General features: G+C 43.8%; 1 protein-coding gene across 1 annotated transcript in view; it reads right to left on the bottom strand.

The window, feature by feature from the left end:
* Positions 1 to 14,291, bottom strand: part of ric8a (RIC8 guanine nucleotide exchange factor A) — a 31,406-nt gene extending 17,115 nt beyond the window's left edge. Inside the window, exons 1-2 of the mRNA XM_043705710.1 lie at positions 14,088 to 14,291; positions 10,840 to 10,887 (exon numbers count right to left, since the gene is read on the bottom strand). Of these exons, the coding sequence (XP_043561645.1) occupies positions 10,840 to 10,887; positions 14,088 to 14,171 (132 nt within the window). The 5' untranslated portion in view covers positions 14,172 to 14,291. The remainder of the gene's footprint in view (positions 1 to 10,839; positions 10,888 to 14,087) is intronic.
* Between the last annotated feature and the right edge of the window lie 4,959 nt (positions 14,292 to 19,250).

Raw genomic sequence — 19,250 nt, 5'->3', positions numbered from 1 at the left:
AGGGGCAGTACTGAAGGACCCTTGCATTACCTGAAGGAAAGTTTTGGGGGAGCAGTGCACCATCCAAAGGCTATTTCTGAGGGAGCCATGCACTGTTGAGGAGACAATATGGTTGGAAGGATAATTCTGTAGTCAAGTTACACTGTTAAAAGGTCAGTACTTAGAAGGTGTAACATTGTCCAAAGGACAGTTCTGACGGAGCCCTCTACTGTCAAGGAAACAATACAGCGAGACTGCCGTGCTATTGAGGGTGGCAGTATTAAGGGAGTAATGCATCACCAGAGAAGATGACTTCCAAATTAGATGAAACACCATGACATGTTATAGAGTTATAGAGATATGTAGCATGGAAACACATCCTTTGGTCCAACTTGTCCATGTCGAGCAGATATCCTATATAAATCTAGTCCTATTTTCCAGCACTTGACCTATATCCCTTTAAGCTCTTCCTATTCATATACTCATCCAGATGCCTTTTAAATGTTGTAATCATACCAACCATACCACTTCCTCTGGCAGCTCATTCCATACATACACCATCCTCTACATGAAAATGTTGCCCCTTAAGTCCGTTTTATATCTCTTCCCTTTCACCTTAAACCTATGCCCTCTAGTTCTGGACTCCCCCACCTTTGGAAACGACCTTGCCTATTTGACCTATCCATGCCCCTCATGATTTTATAAACCTCTATAAGGTCACCCTTCAGCCCCTGATGCTCCAGCGAAAATAGCCCCAGCCTATTCAACCTCTCCCTATATCTCAAACCCTCTGACCCTGGCAACATCTTTACAAATCTTTTCTGAACCCTTTCAAGTTTCACAACATCGTTTTTAAAGGAGGGAGACCAGAACTGCATGCAAAAGTGACCAAACCAATGTCCTGAACAACCACAACATGAATACAAAACTCCTGTACTCAACACACTGACCAATAAAAGCAAGCAAACCCAACGCCTCCTTCACAATGCTATCTACCTGTGACTCCACTTTCGGAGCTATGAACTTACACTCCAAGGTCTCTTTGTTCAGCAACATTCCCAAGGACCTTACCATTAAATGTAGAAGGCCTGCTCTGATTTGCCTTTCCTAAATGCAGCACCTCACATTTATCTAAATTAAACTCCATCTGACACTACTCAGCCCATTGGCCCATCTGATCAAGATCCCATTGTACTCTGAGGTAACTTTCTTCATTGTCAACTACACCTCCAATTTCAGTGTCATCTGCTGTGTGCCCTCTGTGCTACATAAATGCGTCTTTCTTTATGTGTATGTACATTTGTTGAAAAATTAATTGGTTATTAACTCTGTTGTACACTTTACCAACAGCAGAGATTGTATATATTATGTTTTAAATGTACTAATGTGAGAGAGCAGGCTTTTTTTCTATTTGTGACATAACAGAAGGCAATTATCCATTTATTCCCCATCTGATTTTCCAATCCTGATTCACTCCATTTGAGCTTATTTACTGTGAACCTGTTAAAACTGAGTGTTATCTCACTTGTCTGTTGCTATTGAAAAGCAATCATAAAGAGATAGAGCTGCCTGATCAGTGTTACTGTGTGCAGGAAGAGGTGCTCAAAGAAAAGTTTTATTGCTAATCTGGAAGATTCATTGGAGTATTGTCGTAACCCTCAGCTCATTACAGAAACCTAAGGAACAGATTTGGTCGCTGAGAGAGAATCCACTGTTGGGCACACTTTACTGAACGAAGATTCTCCAGCAGTAATTCTCCCAATGGACACAGGAATACTAAGGCTCTGATTCTTCAATCAGAGCCACCAGTTAACACTAGTTTCTCATGTTCATTCCAGAGTGGATTGGGAGTTAAAGCAACATATAAAAGCTGTTTCCAAATACACAACTAGAGTTAGGTGGGCGAGCCCAGGGCCAACAGAAGGCTCTCAGTGTCAAAGGAATATTTTAGAAACTACAGAAAATTGGCTAACACATTTCTAGATTCACTGTAACCAGAATGGGGCCAGGGGCATTCTCTTCTTATCCTGCCTTTGCTGCCCTTTAAGTGAGTTCACTTTCAAATGAGATCACTTCCATTGTCTGTGATTTGTTGGCAGTGTGGTGTTTATTGCAAATCTATGTTTGTTTGAAACTTTGAAACAGAACATGGTAGACTCCTGGAAAAATATGTGTCCATTGTTGGTGTATCTGACCTCAGATCAATTTAACAGGTCTCGAGCACTTGTTCAATGACCAGCCAGCTACCTTATTCTCTTGAGAGTTACCTAGTCTTAAGACGATTTTATTTTACTGAGAAGCTTAGATTTAAAAGCCAGGCAGAGAAAGATTAAGGAGATGAGCAGATAAATTAGGGAACAAAAATCAGCTGTTGCCAAGTTTGGGTTTTAAATCTCTGTGTCAGAAGGAAGCCAGGAACCGAGGAGGTGGTGCGGATATCCACTATTTTGCAGACGGAATTAGAGTAGGAGACTGAGGAAACTTTACAGACTGGAGCAAAGCAGAGGAACAGAAAGTGGAATAAGGCTGTAACAAGAAGACATGCCTGTAAAACTGAGAAAGTTGCTTATAGAGAGAATGCACCAACCCTGAATGAATAAAAGCCAAGAGTAACAAAAAGACGGGGTACTGGGCTAATGGTTGGATTCTTGGTAGTGTGGATGAGCAGAGAGATCTTGGTGTCCATGTACACAGATCTCTGAAAGTTGCCACCCAGGTAAATAGTGCGGTGAAGAAGGCATATGGCGTACAGGCTTTTATTGGTAGAGGAATTGAGTTCCGGAACCCTGAGGTCATGTTGCAGTTGTATAAGACTCTGGTGCGGCTGCATCTGGAGTATTGTGTGCAGTTTTGGTCGCCATACTATAGGAAGGATGTGGAGGCACTGGAACGGGTGCAGAGGAGGTTTACCAGGATGTTGCCTGGTATGGTAGGAAGATCGTATGAGGAAAGGCTGCTTCCCTCCTGACATCTTCCCCTACCACTGCAGGAATTGCAAAACCTGCACCCACACCTACCCCCTCACCTCCGTCCAAGGCCCCAAAGGAGCCTTCCACATCCATCAGAGTTTTACCTGCATTTACTGTATCCGTTGTGACTGATGCGGTGTCTTCATCATTGGGGAGACAGGATGCCTACTTGCAAAGCACTTCAGAGAACATCCCTGGGATACCTGCACCAACCAACACCACTGCCCCGTCGCCGAACACTTCAATTCCCCCTCCCACTTTGCCGAGGACATGCAGGTCCTGGGCCTCCTCCATCGCCATTCCCTAACCATCCACGCTTGGAGGAAGAATGCCTCATCTTCCACCTTGGGACCCTCCAATCCCACAGCATCAATGTGGACTTCACCAGTTTCCTCATTTCCCCTCCCCCCAACTTATCCCAATTCCAACCTTCCAATTCGGCACTGCCATCATGACCCCTTCCTTCCCACCTCTCCAATCTATCACCATTAGTCCCACCTCCATCCACCTACCGCACTCTCAGCTACTTTCCCTCAAGACCCACCCTCCTCCCATTTATCTCCCCACCTCCTCGGCTCACAGCCTCATTCCTGATGAAGGGCCTTTGCCCGAAACGTCTATTCTCCTGCTCTTCGGATGCTGCCCGACCTGCTGCGCTTTTCCAGCACCACACTCTCGATTCAACCCAAAGAGTCGACTCCAACTCTGTAAACACAGCCCAGTTAGTCCTATTGTCCGGTTTTATCCTTGCAAGTTTATCTCCTTTAAGTGCCCATCCAATTTCATTTTTGAAATCAATTGCCATTTCTGCTTCCATCACCCTCACATGTTTACTTCCTAAATATTATTTGCAGCATGTGAAATTATTGCACAACAGCTCCTCCATCTCACTAACTTAATTTTGTGTCCTTGTACCATTAGTTAATGAGAGCTGCTGCTCTTTGTCTGCCTTATTTAAGCTTATTATAATCTTGCACATCTCCATCAAATCTCACAATCTCATTTGGTCCAACAGAGATAAAAGATCGTTCATTTCTCGAGCCATTCTGATAAATCTTTTCTGCACCCACTTAAGGATCCTCACATCCTTTCTCAAGTGTGTTAACTAGAACTAGACTTAATACTGTAAATGCCACCTTTACAAAGGTTCAGTAAAATCTCTCTGTTTTTGTACTCAATATTGTTATTTATGAATCACAAGATTCTGTATGCTTCACAAACATGTGTTTTAAAAGTCCTGCCAGTTTCAAAGATCTGTGGACATGAAACTACACTGCCCTCGGCACAAAGTTTGCAACTACAAAACATATCAAATCACAATCACTGGTTTAAGTTTCATTTGCCATTTGTCTACTGATTCTATTAACTTATCTATGCCTTGTTGCTTAAATAACAGTCACATTTGCCACTCATCTATCCTTTACACTTCCCTCTTATCTGAGGAAGATTATGGCACATCCGCTTTCTCCACCCCACCTCCCTTCATAACCTAGCATACAGTCCATCTGGACCAGGTAACTTATTTACTGCTAGCATAGCTATTCTCAGCAGGACATCCTGCCTATCAATTTTCACCTGCTCAATACCTCTTCCAGCTCCACATCTATCCATATTCTGATAGCATCCTCTTCTTTAATAAACTCTGATATGAAGAATCATTATTCTAGCCTTGTCCTGTGCCTTGTAAACTCCATCACATCTCTTACATCCTCCTTGCTATTTACATACTGTAGACGATTGTTGACAATTGGCATTTTGGACACGATTCAATGATACTGAAGTTATTGATAAATACTACCAATCAACCTGCATCAATGGGTCAAAGCAGACTCAGAAAGCAGTTGATGAGAAGCCCAGGTGATGGAGAATTTTGGAAACCACAAGTACAAAGTCACCTGTTGGACAGAGTGTGGATTGACAAGATCGGAATGTTTGGGTCAGAAGTGAATTAGGGAGATTGAAGGATTTGGGACAGTGTTCACTTTGTGGGATTGAAAAGAGGATCAGTCGATGGAAAGAGGTTGGATTGGTGGGGAAGGTTAGATTAGTGGGGAGGGTTGGGTGAGTGGGATTTGAGGACTGTGAAGAGAATGAGTGGGCCAGTGGTATTAAGGGGTTGTAGAGCAGGGGTCATTAGGACTGAGAAATTATGGAAGATATGGGTTAATCGGGTTGAAGAACTGGGAAAAGCATGGCTTGGTGTGGTCAAAGGACTGGGAAGAGGATGAGCCTACGATGAGGTATTATGAATAGTGTGGGTTGGTTGATTCAGAGAGATGGTGTGTAAGTGATATTGAAGGACAGGGGAGAGCACACATTTGGTGGGGTTGAAGGATTGGGAACAGGGTGCTTTGGTTGTGTTGAAGGAATAGGGAAAGTTAGGTTAGCAGGCTTGTGGAATTGGGGAGGAAATGCAATGGTAGGGTTGAGAGACTGAAGAAAGCGTGAGTCAGTCAGATTGAGGAAATTAGATTACATTACAGTGTGGAAACAGGCCCTTCGGGCCAACAAGTCCACACCGACCCGCCGAAGCGCAACCCACCCATACCCCTACATTTACCCCTTACCTAACACGACAGGCAATTTAACCCCTACATTTACCCCTTACCTAACACTACAGGCAATTCACCTGACCTGCACACCTTTGAACTGTGGGAGGAAACCGGAGCACCCGGAGGAAACCCACGCAGACACGGGGAGAACGTGCAAATTCCACACAGTCGCCTGAGGCGGGAATTGAACCCGGGTCTCTGGCGCTGTGAGGCAGCAGTGCTAACCACTGTGCCGCCCACTTGAGGTGGGTGAGGATTGTTGGAATTTGAGGGATTGGAGACAGGGTGCATCAATGGATTCAGGGATTAAGGAAGGTGTGTGCTGGTGGAATTGTAGATGTGGTGTGGGACTGAAAAGATTGTGAATTGAGGTTGGGGAGGATTGGTGAATTGGAGTGAGATCGGATTGGGTTGGCTGGTTTGAGGGATTGGGAAGAGGGAAAATCAGTGGATCAAGGTGTAGGAAGAAGTAGAATGTCTTCTGAAGAATTGTCACTGGACCCAAAATGTTAACTCTGCTTTTTCTCCACAGATGCTGCTAGGCCTGCTGAATTGTACCAGCAATTTCTGTTTTTGTTTCTGACATCCAGCATCTGCAGTTCTTTATATTTTTTTTTGGAGAGTATGAGTGTTTGAGGAAAAAGTGGCTGGCGTTGAGGATATGGGATGACAGTGGAAAGGGTTGGAGATTATGTGGCGATCTGGAACTGTTTGCAGCCACTTATTGTGACAATTATTTGATTACTTTGTAATTGTTCCTCCTTTTTAAATGTTAAACATAAGTCCATCAAAAAGCCTCTCCCTTCACTAAATCACATTTTTTAAAATTAATTCACAGGATGAGGGCATTGCTAGTCAGGTCAGCATTTCTCACCCATTCCTAATTACCCAGAGGGCAGTTAAGAGTCAATCACATTGTTGTACGTCTGGAGTCACATGTTGGCCAGACCAGTAAGGACAGTGTGTTTCCTTCCCTAAAGGACATCCCTAGAACCAGAGGGATTTTTCCAACAATGGTTTTACAGCCAGCATTGGACTCTTCCAGATTTTTATTGAATTCAAATTTCACCATCTACAAGTTTATTTAATTAACATTACTTGAAGGATGATCTTTGAACTGAATAAAGCAGCTGTCCATTCTAATCTCATTTACCAGTATTTGATCTGTAGTCTTTATGGTTAGAGTATTTCGGGTGCAGATCCAGGTTCTTCATAAATAAGCTGAAGGTTTCTGCCTCAAGTACCAAACTGGCCAGTGAATTTCAGGCACCCAGAGTCTTTGCTCACGTCTAATATTTCTACTGATCATCTTAAAGCTGTGTCACCACTCAGCCTTCGCTGACCCAAGGAAAACAACATTAGCCCACACAATATTTCCGCATGGCTTTATTCTTGGAAAATGGAAACATTCTTGTATACCTCCTTCGTACTCTCTTCAGAGCAATTATATCCGTCGTGTAATATGGTGACCAGAACTGTACACAAAACTCTAGCTGTGGCTTAATCAGAGTCATATAGTTCCAGCATTACATCCCTGCTCTGGTATTCAATACTTCAACCAATAATGGAAAGCTCTATGCCTTTACCACCTGATCTACCTGTCTTTCCACCTTCAGGAATTTGTGGACATGCAAATTCTCACTTCCTCTATCCCATTTGCTATCCACATGTTTATTGTGTTTCCTAGCTTTGTTTGCCTTCGCAATATGTATAACCTTACACTGTTCCAGAATTAGTTCTATTTTCTCCTTTTCCAGACACTCAACCAAATCATTGCTATCTTCTTGCAGTTAACAACTATCTTCAAGACAAGCAACTATTTGGCCATTTTTCCTGTTTGTAAGTTTTCCAGTTCCGCCTCCCACTTGGCTTAGTGAACATGTTTTGGAAAGAAAGTCATAATGATGTATCAAGGAGATTTGCATCATTGCAACGCTAATTGAAACCATTACTGATGTCCAGGATGCTCTACTTATAAACAACAAATGTAAATATAACTGGGGAAGGATTCTATGAGAATTCTTGATAGTGTAAAGTAGTTGAATTAAGGTTTTCAGTTAAACTGACAATTAACAAGTCTCCTTCAACCAAGATGTTCTTCCTTATACTCACATTCCCTATATATGACGTCCTCCTTGAAGCCACTTTCTCTGATCACGTAACCAACACTAACAATAAACAGACTGGCAAAACAAACCTTTAACTTCTTCAACTTAATCTCACCACTTTTTAAAGGAAACAGAAATTCACTTAAAAATCTGAAAATTAACAGTTTAGAGTAGCCCAACCTGGAACATTTCATACAGCACAATATCTGCTATAATTTACAATCATTCATAAATTTTGCAAGGACCTGCTCCCCCAATCCGAAGTCCTTTCTCTCCCATATGTGCATATAGTGAGTTTATCAGCAGCACACATGGGAGAGAACCAGTCTGTGACTGTCGGAACAGTGAGCAGTCCGAGGCCTCAAAAGCCATGGTGGTGAGTCTGATGGCTGGCTCTCAATATAGGAGGCATTCTGCTTTCATTTCAGATCTCCGGCATCAGCAGTATTTCACAGGAGGAGAGGAGAGGAAAGGATGGGGCCTCTCACCTGGATCATCCTCATCTGTGAAGCAGTTGGTCAGGGATAGGTTAGGGCACATGAAGTTCTGCCAACCTACCTTGCTGTTCACAGAGTCAGAGATATACAGCACAGAAGCAGACATTCTGATCCAACTTGTCCATGTCAGCCAGATATCCTACATAAAGTTAGTCCCATTTGCCAGCGTTTGGCCCATATCCCACTGAACCTTTCCTATTCATATATCCATCCTGATGCCTTTTAACTATTGCCATCATACCGGCCTCCATCACTTTCTCTGGCAGCTCATTCTATGCATGCAACATTCTCTGCATGAAAAGGTTGCCCCTTAGGTCCCTTCTCTATTTTTCCCCTCTCACCTTAAACCTAAACCTTATAGTTCTGGACTCGCCCACCCCTGGGAAAAGACCTTGACTCTTTACCCTATTCATGCCCCTCATGATTTTATAAATCTCTAAAAAGGTCACCCCTCAGCCTCCAATGCTCCAGTCTATTCAGCTTCTACCTATAACTCAAACCCTCCAACCCTAGCAACATCTTCATAAATCTCTTCTGAACCCTTTCAAGTTTCACAACATCCTTCCTGTAGGAAGGAGACCAGAATTGCACACAATATTCCAAAAGTGGCCAAACCAATATCCTGTACAGTAACAGCATGACCTCCCAACCGCTGTACTCAATGCACTGACTAATAAATGCAAGCATACCAAACGCCTTCTTCACTACTCTGTCTACCTACTCCACTTTCAAGGAACTATGAACCTGCACTCCAAGGTCTCTTTGTTCAGCAACATTCCCCAGGACCTTACCATTAAGTGTATAAGTCTGCCCTGATTTGCCTGTCCAAAATGCAGCACCTTGCATTTATCTAAATTAAACTTCATCTGCCACTCCTCAGCCCATGTGATCAAGATCCTGTTGTACCTCTAAGGTCTGTTCTTTGTTGTCCTCTACACCTCCAATTGAGAAACGTTTTCAGCCATATAATGATAGATTTTGGCTGGAGTATTCCAGACAGCCATGGCAGTCAGACCAGAGTAGAAGTGCAGGAGACCTGACCAACTTGAGCAGCTTCTCTTGACTGGTCAGGGACAGCAAGTCCAGGTCCACACTGTTACCATTGAAAGGTAAGCTTGAGGTGGGCAGAAACTGCTCCTGGCTGCCATAGGAAGGCAGAGATTGGTAATCGTTTGGAGCACAAAGTACCATGTACCTTTTCTTCAAGTTTACAGTGTAAGGTAAGTCAGGCAGAGCAAAAGGAGAAAAAGAGTGGGGGCAGAAGTGTTATGGAGAAGGAAAAAAGGATGAGGAAGAAAGAGAGATAAAGTAGAGAGAAAATTAGGAAGAGGGATGTGTATAGGAGAGGGTAAGAGGAGACAGAGATGGAGGAAAAGAGGGGTGGGAAGCAGGCTCTGAGAGGCTAAAACTCCAAGCTGAAAGTCAACTCAGCTTCAATCCCCACTTTCCCGTGACTTCTGGCAAGGCTAGCTCAGAACGTGTCCTACCAAAGATGAGATCAGAGTGGTGCTGGAAAAGCACAGCCAGTCAGGCAGCATCCAAGGAGCAGGAAAATCCACGTTTCGGGCAAAAGCCCTTCATCAAGACTTTAGCATCCGAGGAGCAGGAAAAGCAACATTTCGGGCGAAAGTCCTGATGAAGGGCTTTTGCCTGAAACGTGGATTTTCCTGCTCCTCGGATTCTGCCTGACCGGCTGTGCTTTTCCAGCACCACTCTAATCTAGACTTTGATTTCCAGCAACTGCAGTCTTCCCTTATGCCTACCAAAGATGACCCGAGGTAGATGTTAGTTTAAAAAAAACCTAACTCAAATTGTTCAGCTCCAGTCGTCACCCCCTTTCCTGGTGATCATAAATGGGGACTGATTATTTTTCTCTCTCTAGCTCTGCTTCTTAACCAAAAGGAAAAAAAATGTAATTACTGAGCTTTCCTGCTTGGCACTTTTTAATGCTTGTTATTACTAATTACTCATTAAAATTATAGCTTTTGGACTTTTTTCATGAATTTCATGTTTACTGTTGTGTTCCCTCCCACCCCAATCCAAGCACTAAAAAAGTTGAAACGTGTCCCATCCGCCACCATGCAAAAATGTTTCACAAATTAAGGACATCAGTGTATCAGTTCAAATTTAAAACTTTTTGTTGTTCATTACTTTTCTGGAATTACCAAATATATTGGATGCAATTACAAATTGCCAAGATGCTCAACTACTGGGTTCTTGGACAAAGCCTCCATTGTGACCTCTCTACATCCACAACCACTGGTTCAGAGGAACATAAGCAGAGATTTATCTGGAAAAAAATAGAACATTATGTGCAAATTACTCGATTTTACCCAGATTTTAAACCTCGTTGCTGTTAGTTCTAAAGAGAACAAACTCACCTAACAGAGTTCTGCAATGAAAAGTTTCTCAAATAATAACGTATCACCCATGGTGAAGCCTTGGGGTAGAAGCTGTTTGTGTTTATCTTTAATTTGCTTTTGGATCCTGTGGATTATTAACTTCAATAAAATCTGTTCATCTTCTCAGTAACACTGCATGAGTCTTGCAATTATTCAAGCATTTTTTTCCTAAACTGTGTCTGCAATCCTGTCACCTTACAGTGCAAACTTCTCCACCCAATGTGACCCCTCATTTCTTTGCTCCCTCTGTATTCGTCAGTTTCCTAGGATCCCTGTGTTTCAGCCTCCTCCATCCTCTTGCCCCCCTGCTGTCACTTCTCTCGACACCTTACCTGTCTTAGTTCTCTATCCTCCACATCAAATAGGAAACGTTGAGAATTCTGAAAGAGAAGAATAAGAAATAGAAATTGTAACAGAGCAAAAACAATTCCTTTTAGTTGTTTCTATGAAATTATTGATCACTACATTTTCCTAGCATAATTTCAAATTATTGAAACTGTTGTTGGAAATAGAATTGTACGTACAGCTGAGAAGATAGTTCCATTTGCCACATTATCTAATTGCTGCTGATCTGGTTCACAAACTATCAAGTATGTTATACATCTTTTGTCAGCATATTATGTAAACATGTTATAATATTAAAACACTACAATTCAATAGTGAAATGTAGACTGGACCACACGGAATGTAGATCTATAAGGATAAACTGCATCAACCACAACTCTCGCCATCACAAAACACACTGATTACAGTAAAGGTGACGATGAAGTTGGTTTATTATAAAAATACATACGGTTCAGTCATGTCCTTGAAAAGGAAACCTGCCTTTCTTGCCTAGTCAGGGCTTATGAGAGTTCAGACCTACATCTGGTAAGGTGACTCATTTCTGATCTTTGAAGTGACTTAGCAAGTCAGTTCAAACTGTCAGTTCTCTATCAGGACAGCTAGGATTGGATAATAAGTGTCAGTGTTTCAATTGACATGTCAATCTAAACAGTAAATTTTTAAAATTTTAATGGATTTAAAGATTCAGAGCCAGTTCACAGGATTGAACACAGTTCACTACATTTTCTTAGCATAATAAATAACAAATATGTTGTCATACCTATTCTTGTGATGCTCTTTTATTTCCATCATGCCCATTTTAAGAGTGTGTTATTCCAGGATTTGATGCAGTTTCTTGATTATAATTACAGTCATGTCCTGACTCTCTTCGCAGCACGCCAGCACTCAACCACCTAATACCGAGTTCATTAGATTCGGCCGGACTGGTGTAATGTAAATTTACAGCCGAGAATGACAGAAAATTTCTTCATAACAGCACAGGTTGCAGCACTTCATGCACTGGAGGGAATTACATCCAAAGTCTCTGGGGAACTAGCATGGTTCCAGCTCTGAACTTCAAACCTCCAGAAAGCATTTGAAACCCAAGGGCCTAAACAGAATTCAGCTCCCACAACCAAGAATCAACTATTTTCAATATGACGTCCTTAGATGGTAAAATGCCCAAGGGAGCATTATCAAACGAAAATTGATACCAAGCTGCTGGAGTTATTAGGGCAAGTGACATTAGTGTTCCAGTTCCATTTTTATGAGTAAACGCATTTTCATAGTCATTATTTTTCTGAATTACCAAATATATTGGATGGAATTATACAAATTGCCAGAATGTTATCTGAACACTGAGCCTCCATTGTGACCTCTCTACATCCACAATCCCCAATCTCCATCCCAAACCCTCTCCCAACACTCGACATCCCGATTCCAATTTTCACCAAAGTCTCTACACATCCACTTCTATCACTACACTTATCTCACTCCTCCCTTCTTCTGCCAATAGCCGAACTAAACAGAGAGTGAAATGCATTTTCTTATTGTTTGTGCAGCTGTTATCCTGTTTTGTGTTGGAAGTTTAATAGAAAGTGAAATGTCACCATTGATTGAAGCTCATATACTGAATAACTAAGCGAGTGGCTGCAAGTTTGAAATACAAATCAGAAAACCAGAATGCAGGTTTAGCATAGTCACTCTGCCTATATATGGGCTGCAGCAATCAGCAATTCTACCCCCTTCCCCAAGCCACCCACAAATTCCAACTAGAGATTTGACACAATCCAGCTCTAACGTTCAGTCCCTAAGTCTCTTCATCAAGTAGTGGGGCCTTCAGAATCCCAGAAAAAAAGTCTACCAAACAACTTTTCTCAAAACACCGGCCACACACTCCGAGAAATTCCAGCTCTCAGCATCCTAGGCGGCCCCATCACAAACCCCAGAAAAACACACTCACAGAGCCCGGGATACCAACTTCCTTTGTAAGATAGTCGTTTTCCAGAGCCCCAGTCATCTAACCAACTCACTCCTAGAATCACGAAGAATCCCTACAGTGTGGAAGCAGACTATTCGGCTCATCTAGTCCACCAAATAGTCATAGAGTCATACAGCACAGAAACAGACCCTCAGTCCAACCAGTCCATACTGAACATAATCCCAAAGTAACCGAGTCCCACCTGCCTGCTCCTGGCCCATATCCCTCCAAACCTTTCCTATTCATGTATCCATTCAAATGTCTTTTAAACATTGTAAATGTACTCACATCCACCACTTTCTCAGGAAGTTCATTACAAACTCAAAACCCTCTGCGTAAAAACGTTGCCTCTTTCTTCCGAACAGCATCCCACCCAAACCAATCACTCAACCAATACTCCTGAATTTCCAATGGCTAACCCATCAAGCCTGCACATCTTTGGGAGGAAGCCAAAACACCCAGAGGGAAGCCACACAGACATAAGGAGAATGTGTAAACTCCACACAGTCGCCAGAGTGTGGAATCAAACCCAGGTCTCTGGTGCTGTGATGCATCATTGCTAACCACTGAGCCACCATGCTGTCCTCACCGCATTGCCACAGACAACTCAATGCAAGGGCTCTGGCACTTGCACTCGCAAATCCCCATGAACCTCAAAAAGACTGCCAGATCCAGCAGCCCAACACATCAACTTGGAGCCATAGCTCTGGATGATAGCTCCAAACCCACTAGGACTCTTGGAGCTCCACAACTCCTCAACTCCAGAACAGGAGATGAGAGGTGATCAGAGACGGGTGCTGAAAATGTGTTGCTGGAAAAGCGCAGCAGGTCAGGCAGCATCCAGGGAACAGGAGAATCGACGTTTCGGGCATAAGCCCTTCTTCAGGAAAGATCAGAGACGGGTCTCCTGTCAATGATTCCAGCAGCAATGGCATGGGTACAGAGGTGCTTACTCTGTGCTGTGTGTGTGGGTAGGGGGGCTGGGGTTGGAGAGAGTTCTAAGGTTTGACCACAACGATGGAGGGGGGGCGTGGCCTGACCTGAGGGGCGGGGCAATGTCAGGAACACAGCTTTGGTATTGGCTGGTTTGGGTTTAACGGTGAATCCCGGGCCTTAGTTGGCTTCAACTGTTGCTGTTTACCGGGTAAAGCGGGTTCGGCTGTTGCCCTTGGCCCAGGCGCCGTTGAGGTCCGAGAGTTCCCCGGTGTTAACCCACCCCCATTACCACTCCGAGCAGACAGGGTCCCAGGACCCCGGTGTTCAGTTGACACTCACCTCCGTGTTATGAAGTTGCAGTGCGGCAAGCACGAAATCTTGATCCTCGCTCTCGATCTGTTCGATCAGCCGACTCAGCTCCATCCCCACCCGGTCTGAAGCGGCGCAGCGCACATCGAAGCGGATCGTCCCCGCCTCCAGCTCTCCAGCACCGCCCACAGGATCCGAAGGCCCACCTACAGAGAGAGGGCCCGAAATCCCGCCTTGACGGGAATGCCCTGCCCATGGATACTAGCCCCGCCCACAAAGAGTGGACCGGCCCAGAGTGCTATGCCCCGCCCACAGACGAAACGTCCTTTCATTGGGCCCTAACCACACCCACGGTGACAGACCCCGCCCATAGAGACAGGATCCACCCATAGTGACAGACCCCACCTACAGAGTCAGGATCCACCCATAGTGACCGACTCCGCCCACAGAGACGGGCCCCACCCATAGTGACAAACCCCACCCACAGAGACAAACCCCCCGCCCTACCTGGCCCTACCCATAGACACTGGCCCCGCCCACAAAGGAAGGGTCCTCCCATTGGGCCCTAATCATACTTGTAGTGAGAAAGTGAGGACAGCAGATACTGGAGATCAAAGTCAAAAGATGTGGTGCTGGAAAAGCACAGACGGTCAAGCAGCATTCGAGAAGCAGGATAAACTCTTCATAACGAATGTGAGGTGGGGGGGACCCAATGGGGCTGAGAAATAAATGTGAGGAGGAGTGGGGCAGGGGGCAGCTAGCTGGGAATGTGATAGGTAGATGAAGTTTGGGGGGGGTGATGGTGATATGTCAGAGTGGAGAGTCCATTTCCATATCCGGTGACCAACTCAAATGATGAAAAGTACTGGACCCAGCACTGATCCTTGTGGCACTCCACTGGTCACAGGCTTCCAGTTGCAGTCTGAAAAACAAACCTCCACCACTACCCTCTGTCTTCTACCTTTGAGCCAGTTCTGTCTCCAAATGGCTAGTTCTCCCTGTATTCCATGAGATCTAACCTTGCTAACCAGTCTCCCTTGGGGAACCTTGTCGAACACTCTTCTCCAAAATTGCTAAAATGCAGAATATAATGTTACAGCTACAGAGAAAGTACAGGGAAAGATTAACTCTAATGTATGAGAAGTCTGTGCATAAGTCTGATAACAGCAAGGGAGAAGCTGTTCTTAAATCTGTTGGTATCTGTTTTCAAACCTTTGCATCTTCTGCCCGATGGGAAAGGGTGAAAGAATATAATTGGGGTGGGAGGGGTCTTTGATTATGTCAGCTGCTTTCTCGAGCCAGTGGAAAGTGTAGATGAAGTCAATGGATGGAAGTCTGATTTGTGTGAAAGTCTGGGCTGCATTCACAACTCTCTGTAATTTCTTGCATTCTTGGGCAGAGCAGTAGCCATATCAAGCTGCGATGCATCCAGATAGGATGCTTTCAAAGATGCATCTGTAAAAATTGGCAAGAGTCATTGTGGAATTTCCTTAGCCTTCTGAGGAAGCAGAGGTGTTGGTATGCTTTCTTGACATGAATGGACCAAGATAGACTGTTGGTGATCCTTACTCCTTGGAACATAAAGCTCTCAACTACTTCCACCTCAGTACCATTGATACAGACTGGGCATTCCTCCACTGAAGTCAATGACTAGTTCCTTCATTTTGTTGACATTGAGGGAGAGTTTGTTATCTTTAGACCATGCCACTAAGCATTGTTGTTTCAGATCCAACTGTCATCAGCAAATTTGTAAATGGAGTTAGAGCTAAATTTGGCCACACAATCCTGAGAGTATAAGAAATTTAGTAAGGCGCTGAGTCTGCAGCCTTGTGGGGCACTGGTGTTTAAAGATCATTGTGGAGAACATGTTGTCGCGAATTCTTGTTGATTGCAGGTCAGGAGGTTGAGGATCCAATTGCGGAGAGGGGAGCAGAGTTTCAGATCTTGGAGTATGGACATGACTTTTGTTTGGAATTATTCAGTTGAAGTCAATAAATAGGAGTCTGACGAAAGTATCATTGCTTTCCAGATGTTGCAGGGATGATTGTAGGACCAGGGAGATGGTGTCTGCTGTCGACCTATTGTGACAGTAATCCTTGTCCTGTGGTTTTTGTGTTGGAAAATGTCAATGTTGTAAATATACTGGAAGAGTTTGTCTAGGGGAATGGCCAGGTGTGAAGCAGAAGTCTTCAGTACTACTGACAGTGAGGTATTGCTGACCACAGCCTTTGCACTATTCAATGCTTCCAACCATTTCTTGACATCACGTGAATAAATCGAATTGGCTGAAGACTGGTATCTGTGATGTTGGGGTCTGCTGGAGGACTCTGAGGTGGATCATCCACTTGGTACTTAAGGATGAACATTGCTGCAAATATTTAGGTTTATCTTTTGCAGTTTTGTGTTAGGCCTTCCATCGTTGAGGATGGGCATATTTGTGAAGCCTGTTCCTCTAGTTGTTTAGTTGTCCACCACCATTCACAACTCAATATGCATGACTGCAGAACTTAGATCTGATCCATTGATGGTGGGATCACTAGCTCTGTCTATCTCTAGCTACTTATGAGGTTTGGCATGCAAGTATTCCTGTTTAGTACCTTCACCAGGTTCACTCCTCATTTTTAGATATGCCTGGTGCTGTTCCTGGATTATCCTCCTGCACTTTCCATTGAACCAAATTAGATATCCTGGCTTAATGGTAATGGTAAAGTGGGAAATATGCTGGACCATGAGAAATCTGGATTGTGTTGTAGTTGATGGCCCATAATGTCTCATGGATGCCTCGCCTTGAATTTGCTATATCTGTTCAGTCATTTAGCATGGTGGTAGTGTCACACAACATGATGGATGGTAGGATTTTGTCGCTACAAGGTCTGCATGGTGGTCACTCTTATCAATATTTCCTTGGACAGATGCATTGTAGCCAGAAGACTGGTAATGTCATGTATGTTTTTCCTTCTTATTGGTTCTCTCACCACCTGCCACAGACCTAGTCAGGACCTTTAGGACCTGACTAGCTCAATCAGTAGTGCTGCTGTCCAGCTACTCTTGATAGTCAACATTGAAATCTGATACAAAGAGTACTTGCTGCCCTCACTGTGTCCTCCAAGGGTTGTTCAACATGGATGAGTACTGATTCATCAGCTGAGGGAGGACAGGAGGAGGCTTCCTTGTCCATATTTAACCTGAACCCATGAGATCTTATGGGTCTGGAGTCAATGTTGGGGACTCCCAGGGCAACTCCTTCCTGACTGTATACCACTGTGCCACCACATCTGGTGGGTCTGTCTTGACAGGGGAGTGACAGAACACATCCAGGGATAGTTGCGGTGGCATCTGGGAAAAGGTTTTACGGTATGATTCCATGAACATAACTATGCCAGGAAGTTGCGTGATGAATCTGTGAGATTGCTCTCCCCCAGTTTTGGCACTAGCCCCCAGATGTTAGTAAGGAGGACTTTGCAGTGTCAACATGGCTGTTTCTACCATTGTTGTTTATGGTGCCTAGGTTAATGCCTGTGGTCCATCCATCTTATTTGATCCTTCATAGTGATTGATACAACTGAGTGGCATTCTAAGCCATTTTAGAGGGCAGCTGACAGTCACGTTGTTGTGGGTCTGGAGTCACATGTAGGCTAGAGCCAATGAGGATAGCAGATTTCCTTCCCTGAAGCATAATGGAGTGTAATGTGAGAAAACGTGAAATTGTTGATTTTGGGAGATCAAACAAACAATATTATTTAAATGGAGAAAAACTATAAATAGCTACAAAACAATAGGACTTGGGGGCTAATTGTGCACAAATCACAGAAAGCTAGCACAAATGTAATGGGCAATCAGGAAGGCAAATGGAACATTGGCCCTTATTTCAAAAGGATTAGAGTATAAGAGTGAGGAGGTCTTATATTTGTACAAGCTGCTGGTGAGAGCACACCCGGAGTGTTCTGACAAACTTAGTTGAAATTACAGGTAAATTGGGGAATTCTGTGTTTTTTTTATAAAATCTTTAATTTTAGTGACAACTCCTAAAGTAGCTGGCCTTGATTTCCAGTGTGCTACAATAGGATATATTAGCTGTTGAGGAACAAGAAAACACTCCTCCCCGAATAAATGGACAAAAGGCCACTCAACTCCTGATTGATGAAGAGAAGTCCTCTCCTCCAAAGCTCCCTGAAAGTGGCAACACAATTGAATAAGTTGGTAAAGAAGGTGTATGACACACTTGCCTTCGTTGGTCAGGGCATTGAGTCTAAAAGTTGGCAAGTCGTGTTGCAGCTGTATAAGACTTTAATGAGGCAGTTTTCAAATATTGAGTGCAGTGCTGGTCCCCACACTATAAGAAGGATGTGAAGACGTTGGAGAGTGTGCAAACCCGGTTTACCAGAATGTTGTCTGGATTGGAGTGTATTGGAGTAGAGGTTGGACAAACTTGAATTTTTTTTTGCTGGAGCACAACCTGATGAAAGTATAGAAAAGTATGAGAGACATAATTGCTGAAATATTTGTCTCACCAATAGCCCCATGTGAGGTGCCAGAAGGCTGGAGGTTGGCTAACGTGGTGGCACTATTTAAGAAAGGTGGTAAGGAAAAGCCAGAAAACTATATGTCAGTGAGCCTGACATTGATGGTGGGCAAGTTGTTGGAGGGAATCCTGATAGAGAGGATTTACATGCATTTGGAAAGGCAAGGACTGATTAGGGATAGTCAACATGGCTTTATGCATAGGAAATCATGTCTCACAAACTTGATTGAGTTTTTTGAAGAAGTAACAAAGGGGCTTCATGAGGGTCGAGCGATGGATGTGAGCTATATGGACTTCAGTAAGGCATTCGACAAGGTTCCTCATGGTGGACTGCTTAGCAAGTTAGATCTCATGGAATACAGGAGAACTAGCAATTTGGATACAGAAGAGGCTGGAAGGTAAGGGACAGAGGGTGGTGGTGGAGGGCTGCTATTCAGGCTGGAGGCATGTGACCAATGAAGTGCCACAGGGATCGGTACTAGGTCGACTGCTTTTCATCATTTATATAAATGATTTGGATGTGAACATAGGAGGTATAGTTAGTATGTTTGCAGATGACGTTAAAATTGGAGATGTAGTGGATAGGGAAGGAGGTTACCTCAGAGTACAATGTGATCTTGATCAGATGGGCCAATGGGCTGTGGAGTGGCAGATGGAGTTAGGTAAATGTG

Source organism: Chiloscyllium plagiosum, chromosome 16 (assembly GCF_004010195.1).
Source record: "Chiloscyllium plagiosum isolate BGI_BamShark_2017 chromosome 16, ASM401019v2, whole genome shotgun sequence".
Taxonomy (NCBI): Eukaryota; Metazoa; Chordata; class Chondrichthyes; order Orectolobiformes; family Hemiscylliidae; genus Chiloscyllium; species Chiloscyllium plagiosum.
Note: the sequence above shows the minus strand (reverse complement) of the source record. Positions and strands in the feature narration are given on the sequence as shown.